An 8,777-nucleotide genomic window follows, 5' to 3' on the forward strand; every position below is an offset into this window, starting at 1 on the left:
TCTATGAAAATTACCATTGTTTTGGTCGACTACAACCAATACAGATAGTTGCAACGGTCTTTTTACATTATTTTTACGTTTATTTATCTAATGTATATTGAAGCGTGATCTACATTAAGTTAGCAACGTAGCAGTAACTGGTGAGTTTCCATCGTAACGTTACTCCTTATTGTTGGCAGTACTGGTTTTCTTCCCACTATGCCGTTGGATAAAAATTCCTTGCATAGCAGACTGTACATTGGTAGCAGAATGTTTTCGCATGTAAAAGAAAGGTTATGAACGAGTAACCTTGTTTTAGTAATATGCTTTTCGATTTATATGTATGAATTATGTTTCGGCATTATAATTTTTGTCCAAATGTTTACATCGGTAACCAATATTTGTACGCGATAAATGTAGTCGTTGTCTCACTTTGTGCCGATAGCGGACAAGTAGACCCTCGTTTGAAGCTTGGAAGGTGGGCAACCATGGGCAGGCTGGATGATGCGGCAAAGCGTAAGGTGGTGGAACTGCGGAAGGCAGGCCTTAGCTTCCGAAAAATCAAAGCAGTGCTGGAGCTGGAGAATATCAAGGTTTCTGCCCAGGCTATCTATCTGTTCCTTAAAGAGTTCCAAGGGAAGAGCAGGCCAGAGGGTGCCTTAGCAGGACACGCTGGTGCCACACAGTCAACCACAGGAGTCGTGTCAGCCAGAGAAGTGGGAATCGGTGAGGGTAGGCGAGGTGGTTGGAGTGACCAGCAGTTACGGAGTCTGCTCCGAGAGGCATCACGCGTGGCTGGATATTCAGACCCCACAGACTCCTCACAGCAAAGTGGACCTATATCAGAGGCCAGGGGGCAACCATCCGGGGCAGGTGGCTCCATTGATAGGGGCAGAGATGAGCAGCAAGATGGAGGGAAAGAGGATGATATCCGCATCATTAGTGTCACCTCGCTGGCTCAAGGTTCTCAGCAGGGGGTGGTTCATCCATCACGGTCAGGTGTTGGTTCAGGACCAGTGACTGGTGCCTTTATAAGGAGAAGGTACACTCCCTCTCCAGCCTCCAACCCTGTTCTGGTAGCACGGAAAAGACTCCTGGACAAAGCTCTGCTGCATAAGGCAAGGGTAGGTGCTGTCATTTTCTAAATCCTCTACCTGAGTTCCAGTTAATTACATCAAGAAGTTTTTCTGTTTGTGCTGCATAACTCATGGGTGATAACTTGTCCTGTTCTTTTTAGATGAGAGATAGCGGTCCTCAGACTGGCCAGCAGATGGCATCATTGATGAGGCGAGAGCAGACTGATTTCTCTGAATCTGATGGTCGGAAAGTAATGTTATCTCAGACACCCTCTTATGACTTAACAACATCCAGAGCTCCTCAAGTGGTCAGTGCCAACAATACAAAGAACGCTCAATTCATTTAAATGTAATTTACGATAAATAAAGATATGAGATTTTGGTTCACATAAATAGAATTGTGGACACAGACACACAAAAATATACAAAAAATACTTGCTATTTGCAAAAAATGTGTACACAAGATAAGTGATGATGTTTTATAGAATAACTTTACTTTGCAGAGAGGTCTGCATCAAGGAGCTGGGCCTCCCAGACGGCCATTTCAACAGAGGGTAGGTGTACCGGTCCGCTCCCTTCCCCAGTTGCCCCGCATGCGACTACCAACCGCAGGCCCGACTAGCGCTGCACCACAGGGCTCCAGCCCCACTATTCGAGTCCAGGCACCTGCAAACCAGCCTTCCCCTACCTCTCAGCAGAGCGGTTCTGAGGCCGGGATGAGAAACACTCTTCAGGAGCAGTTCCATTCTCTGAGCTCTGAAATACGTAGCCTGGGCTTAGCTCTGAGGATGATGGTCGAGCAGCAGACCCGACTGGAACGGGAACAGGCCCAGCAAACGCAGATCCAGAAGCAAATCCTCAATACTCTGCAAGGGTTAGCATCCAAACTGGGTACCTCCAGTTTACATCACACAACAGCCCCCACTCCGCCAGCATCCTGTTCCCTGTCAGCAGTCTCCTTCAGTCAGAGCACACTCACACCTAGCCATGGTACATACACTCAGTGCAGCCAAGCCCACTCTAGATACAGCGAGATGGAAGGTCCTTCTCTAGAGAGTATGGAGGCTTTTTCTCTGGATGGGCTCAGTTCAAGTGCCATGAACGGCTTTCAGCCATGCAGCACTTCCGACGGTCTGTCTTTCACACACACGCAAACAAACACTCCAGCATACACACAGTCACATACGCAGCCCTTCTCCCCTGTTGGGTCTCACTCTACTTCATACACACAGTCGCATTCACAGACCTATGCAGGTGTGGACAGTAAGACAGAGGAAATGCCCTCTACAAGTGCAGAAGGGTCCTTGCAGGACTGTAATGCCTCCAGTCACTCATCCAGTCACCCAGTCTCTCCTATCACACTCTCCCCACATGGACCACAGCTCAATATCATTAAAATAGAGTCAGTCTGAGACACTATAATGGGGCTTAGTTTTCTGTCTCGGCATTTAACCGTGGCACTGCGGTCTGGCTTTGTATTGAGAAAGATAATACAGAGTGAAAGACTGTCTGCTCTTTCAGAATGTTTCAGCAAAAATAGTGCTGGAAATTTATATGTAATTGTCCCTTGTCTCTGCCATGTCATAACTTAATAAACACAAAACACTTGTAGATTCCTTTTTTGAAGTTTTTATTTTTTGACTTGTAATTATTACAAATGTGAATACCGATCAAAGAAAAGACCATTTATAGTCTTAATATAATAAAGGCTAAATGAACAGGGTTTGCATTTCTGATCAATTTTTTAAAATTTGTAATCTCACAGATAAAAAAGGGAAAATAAGTAAGGTACTCTTTGTCCCTAAGATGTGCAGTGCAGTGCTTGCTCTGTTTGTAAAAAAAAACAAACAAAAAACCTAGTTTCCTATTATTGTGCAACATCTCTCCATTTGTCCCACTTTCAGGAACCAGTCAAGCAGGTTTTTCTACTGCTCTACTGATATGTAACATGACAATACTGACCTTGTCTGCACTATAACTGTGCCTTCTTGAAAAAAATCCTCTGTACACTTTCCGTTTCTAAGTTTACCGCTATAGTGCAATATGAATAGACATTCTCAAATCTGGAGAGTACAAATTACAATTTTGTACATTTTTATACTTAGCACATGCTCTTATCAAGAATGATAACTGTGAATTATCAAACAGTGTGTTCACAGTGGTTACAGAAAAATTATTAACATGTCTCAGTCGGTTATAAACCGTGGTATGAAAAGGTGCTCGACTTAATTCATGATGATTTTTTTTTTCATGTCTGAAGAAATTATTGTTGTAGTTAGTAGTAGTAGGTTTTTTTTTGACTCAACCCTTTATGTCTCAATCCTTTTTGTCTCAACTCCCTCAATGGAAGTACAGCATGTACAACTCAGGGCCGTCTCACTATGGCACAAAGCTGGTGAGGGGGAGGATTTAATGTGAATCCTACAACTGGTGTCAGGTCCAGTTCATCCTCAGACACCCCTGGAGGAGGGGTGAAGCGGAAGTGCTGCAGGAGAGAGGTGAAGAAGAGGAAGAGCTCCATTTTGGCAAGACTCTCTCCCAGACATATCCTACGTCCTGAAAAGAGACAAGAGGAGAATCCGTACTGGGAGTATGGAATCTGTATACATTCAAGATGAAAATCCTTTTTACAACTTATACAGTGTGTCTTATACAGTTTTTTTTTTTTTTGAGAAATTTTACAATATAAGCACCTGCAGAAAAGGGCATGAAAGCATCCCTCTTAACAAACTGTCCTTTCTCATCAAGGAAATGGCCTGGGTTAAAGGTGTAAGGGGTCTCCCATTCATTCTCATCTCTTAACACAGACATCAGCAGAGGAATCACAGTAGTACCCTGCAAAGAATGATGATTTTCCTTAGTTAAAATAGGATCTCTGAAGTGATGGTAAGCATGTGTTTTGTCCACCATTTCTGTTTCTTTCATACACTGACCTTCTTGATGAAAAAGCCCTCAAAATGAACATCACAGCTTGTGGTGTGAGGCAGACTCATGGGTATAATATTGGCCAGTCTCTGAACTTCATGGATCACTGCGTCTGTATAAGGCAAGTTCTTCCTGTCATCCGCCACTGGCTGCCGACTGCCAATCACCCTGTCGATCTCCTCCTGGACCCGGTCTGAAGCAAAATAAACAATGGCTTAATCGTTTGTACCAAGTTAAATTACGTCCCCATAATGTTCTTTTCCTATGCTGGTGCTACAGTGTGGGAATATTGTCCAGCAGTAATATAACCTCATACCTTGTATATGTGGGTACTTGATAATAAGCAGCAGTGCCCAACGCATTGTTGTGCTCGTGGTGTCTGTTCCCGCTGAAAATAGGTTGGACACTGACGTGAAGAGGTTCCACTCGTGAAACAGTGTGTCTGTTTTTCCTGATGCCTAACAGGACCACAGAAAATTTATGAAAGTCCTCTTAATACACATATGTGACTATATATGTGACTCTTGATCATTGATAAGAAGGGAGCAGAGCTTATTCTGTCTGAAATGTAAATCTGTTTTTGTTTCAGCAGTGAGAGTGTCACCATGCCTCTTCACTCTGCTTGCGGAGGAGGAAGGAGTCTATGAAACCTCGACAGTCCTCAGGGTCCAGTGTATCTTTCAGTGAATATACACGCTCCTTTATCTCCTTAAAATTACTCTCGATGTTTCTTCTGAGTTGTCTCCAAGCCTTAAGCCAAGGGCCCAAAAAGGGATATAGGTTGTAGATCTACAAGTACAACACAATTATATTGAACTGTGTCCCGTTACGCTCAAAAAGAAAGAAAAATCCATCAAAGACCTCACCGATATGATATAATAACCCAAAGTCCGAGGGAGTGTCCGGCAATTTTTAATGTGTTGCTATCTGTTAAACAGAGGACATAACATATCACCTGAATAGAGGCAGAACCAGTGAGTCTTAAGTTTTCATTGGCTCTGCGAACCATCCCCTGAAATCGACTGTCTTCATAGTCAAATCTGCTGCCATACACAATGGATGAGATGATATTGGACACAGCCCAGTTGAGTGGCTGGTTGGTATCAAATGGCTTTCCTGTGATAAAATGTGTAACAAAAGAAGGAAGTTTCAACTTTACAATGGATGTGTGTTGAAGTTGCTTCTGATCTTCACTTTACATATTTTAATGTCCTTACCTTTAAATTTCTCAAGCACTTCCTTCAGGTACCGCATCTCCTCAATGATTTTCTCCTCAACCCCTCTTTTGCCCATCCCAAAGTCCCGTAGATTAGAGAGAGCAAATCGTCTCATCACTTTCCAGTTATCTCCATTTGAAAAAAGGATCCCTATCAAGAAGACATTTGTTTGCTTTAAATATCTGGATGATCTTGAGTCTTTTTATAGGCCTCTGTACTGTTTACATTCTACACTCACCTCTGCCCCAGTGCCATTGGTCACACACAGCATTCCTGCTTTTTTTGGCTGTACATTGGGCGCATTGGCTTGTAACAACGTGCAACATCCAAACCAACATTTGTAAAGCTTGTTTTTGATCAGGCACCCAGTATCTAGACCAAAAACGTTCTATGTGTTCAACTATATCAGTTGTTTTCCACTGAGGGTCCATGATCCCTCTTGGGAGGTTCGTGACAGTATGGTAGAGATTTCTTGAGATTGGTATGAAAAAATGAATGCCAAATTAAATTCACCTAGTTAAAATGTCAAGGTGGTGCATAAGGAAAATAATTTCAGTTTCTGTCGGCAAAAAGATTGAGAATCTTTGAACTATGCAAATATATCCTCCACCCCCACCCCACAATGAAGAAATTGAGTCTGATCTGCGTCAGCTCTCATTAATAAGTAACAGATAAATTTGTGATGATACCAAATGAGTACAAGTTTTACCGCACCAAAGTTTCTTGCTACAGTCTCTCAAGACTATTTTCTATGAGTTAAAGCAGACAAGTGTGCAGTTTGAGTGCTCAAAATATGGACCATGAGTTCAGAAAGTGAAATATATGGGGGAAACATAAATTGAATGTTTCTACATTCCCCAGCATGGAGATCCTTAAAATACCCAGTGCTGTGGTAAAAATGGAAATTTGATTTCTCAAGAGATTAATGAAATTTGTGCAATAGAGAAAAAGTGCTGATGACCTTAAAACATTCACTGCTCTTTTTCTATGTATTTTATTTAAAGGAAAAGGACATTATGTGCTTACAGAGGTGACATACCAAAATGTTACTTATTGATTATAAAAAAAGAACAGCGTCCAAAAACCCGGGAATCCCGAAACATGCATATTCATACAGGGCCCTAATTTATCTAAATTTCTCAATAAGTCTTGATACATGTGGAAATCTGATAGCTCTTATACAAGGAACAGCCACAAATCACTTAATGTTATGTGTATGATGAATTAGGATGATTCCGTTCACAAAAATTAACTAAGGTCAATGTTTAACAAAGCTTCAGGAGAACAGAGTCCTCATATACAGGCAATGCCAAGAGGGGGGCATATGATAATGCCATATATGTTATATAAAGAAACAGATGCAAATACTTACCTTGTCCTTTACTGAAATCATGGAATATGGGAGTGATGTCTCTGTCTCCAAACTCTTCTGCACGGTTCACAAGGGCTTGCTTAACTGTTTTGTAGCCATATAAAATGATAACTTTCTTGTGACCAAGGTATACTGTGAAAACTGAGCCATACTTCTTGGAAAGCTGTAAGACGTTAAATGTGAACAATCACTTCTTATTAGCATGCTGGAAAGCATTAGGATATTATCATTAAATCTCAAAAAGAATATTTAACACATGCCTTACAAAGAAGGCTAGTAACGATCATTAAGGTCCTAAATCATAGGCTGAACCACCAAGATGTGTAAATAATAACAAACAACAACAATAAGGATAATAATATTAATAGCTCTCACCTCACAAAAGGTTAAGTAAGGTCGTTTGAGGTCCAGCTGCAGCAGATTTCCCAGAATAGGTAACGGACTGGGTCCCGGGGGCTCCTTTTCTGCTTTCTCTACATTGACGCCAGAGAAAATCATGTAAAAAACCAGGAGCAACAGCACAGCACTCAACAGCGTGGCTGTGCTGGGCATTAGTAGAAAAAGTTCTCCCAACACTGCCATAGTTAAAGCAGAACCCTGAAAATAAGAATCAGCAATGCACTGTAAAAAAAAAACTTTGGGCTTCTGAACAGGTCTAAAGAAAAGTACTTTTCTCTCTGTCTGTCTGACTGGTCCACATTTGCTCTGTAGATATGGGAGTGGCTAAAGTGGTACCCTGGTAGAGGAACTGTGACGATAAACAAGCAGACTTTGGTCTGATGAAACAATGAGTACATAAACGCATATTGAACAAGTCAGCAGGTACAATCATTATCTATCTGCCTTTCTATACAAAGTCCTACCAAACATAAGCTCACAAAAACACACACACATGCACAGACACAAAGATAAACACAAACTGGTTCAGGCATTTGAACTAGTTTGACATATCAGATACTAACAGAAAACAAAAGACCTTCATCTAATGACTGACTTCTAAATTCTGTGTTGCATTTGCAAGATGGAGAGTGCATTTTTAATGGGTGATGTCTATATGTGCATCACACTGGAATTTAAACAGAACAGGTAAGTGATGGCAAAGCACGAGGGTACAAAGTAGGTGCAGATATTTTTGTCCAAAAGACCTAATTAAAGTACAGTTGTGAGGAAGATGGCATTGCCAATTTACTAAGCTTAATTAATGTATGCTTTGTTCAAAATACATTTTGATACAAGGTTATTTTAGATGCTTCTCATTAAATGGTAATACACATGTATTTATAAGTTGTATAATTATTATAGCATTTCTCTCAAAGTTTGAAGCCTCTTGGTGGGGAAATTTATAAACAGAGCACATCTAATTCCTTTTATTTCATAAATTATTTAGCACATGTTTCACAGCGTTAAGTTGTGCTTACTTTAAGTAGCCCTGTTGTATATTTGTCATTTGACAAGTAAATGCTCAAACAAGCAAGGATTTAACTAAGGATCATTCTGATCCACATTTTATTTCATAGTCAATAAGAATTATATTGTTTGGGCACTTTTCATGTTTTTAATTCATTTTTAATTTCATATTGCTTGAGCTTCTGTGTCAGAGGAAGATAATCATCTCCAACTCTGGAATCGAGATATTGGAGGTTCATGAGATGCACCTAGTTCTGGTTCCAAGGGTCATGAAGACCGAAGCCGCAGAAAGTCCTCTTTCTGGAGTCACAGCAGACGTCTTTGGTGAAGCGGACCGGGAGATTCACTGCAGTTGTTAACCAGACAAACACTCCACAACATGCAAAAGTAGAGCGCCCCCCCCCCCCCCCTTGTGTTAACATCTGTACGTTTATAACAGAAGAAACTGTGAATTTATTAAACTGTTTACAACATGGAAAACGTACCTTAAGCTTTGCCAGACACATACGATGTTTCTTGTAAATCTTACTTTCAAATGTGTAACTGTTTGTTCCAAAATTCACTGTTACAATGGTTCCTGCATTTCGAAAGGAGACAAAGAGCGCATTTATTGCACAATGGAATTAAAGATCACTGTCAGAAATACAACATAGCGTTTGACGTGCCGCTTGATACGTTCTTTTACCACTTTGAATAGAGTGAAAGGCTGATCCCTGTGTCACTGTTCGAGCTTTCTGGGTTTTGATCCGGTCTTGGTGGCGCCTGTGTGGCTATAACTTCCCAGGACAGGAACGTACTTTT

General features: G+C 41.1%; 1 protein-coding gene across 1 annotated transcript; it reads right to left on the bottom strand.

The window, feature by feature from the left end:
- Positions 1-2,668: 2,668 nt before the first annotated feature.
- LOC115826802 (cytochrome P450 2K1) lies at positions 2,669-7,263 on the bottom strand. The gene is made up of 9 exons (XM_030790708.1): positions 6,945-7,263; positions 6,570-6,732; positions 5,198-5,347; positions 4,936-5,096; positions 4,590-4,769; positions 4,297-4,438; positions 3,989-4,173; positions 3,749-3,890; positions 2,669-3,611 (listed from the first exon to the last, which is right to left on the bottom strand). Exons 1-9 carry the CDS (start codon positions 7,149-7,151, stop codon positions 3,421-3,423), a joined length of 1,521 nt encoding a protein of 506 aa, XP_030646568.1. The 5' UTR covers positions 7,152-7,263; the 3' UTR covers positions 2,669-3,420.
- Positions 7,264-8,777: the final 1,514 nt, after the last annotated feature.

This window comes from Chanos chanos, chromosome 13 (assembly GCF_902362185.1).
Source record: "Chanos chanos chromosome 13, fChaCha1.1, whole genome shotgun sequence".
In the NCBI taxonomy this organism is placed as follows: Eukaryota; Metazoa; Chordata; class Actinopteri; order Gonorynchiformes; family Chanidae; genus Chanos; species Chanos chanos.

Coding starts and splice junctions, on each gene's coding strand:
- LOC115826802 (XM_030790708.1), bottom strand. CDS start 7,151: ATGGCAGTGTTGGGAGAACTTTTTCTACTAATGCCCAGCACAGCCACG. Junction 3,891..3,988: donor AGGGCTTTTTCATCAAGAAG/GTCAGTGTATGA, acceptor CATTCTTTGCAG/GGTACTACTGTGATTCCTCT. Junction 3,612..3,748: donor TTTCATGCCCTTTTCTGCAG/GTGCTTATATTG, acceptor GTCTCTTTTCAG/GACGTAGGATATGTCTGGGA.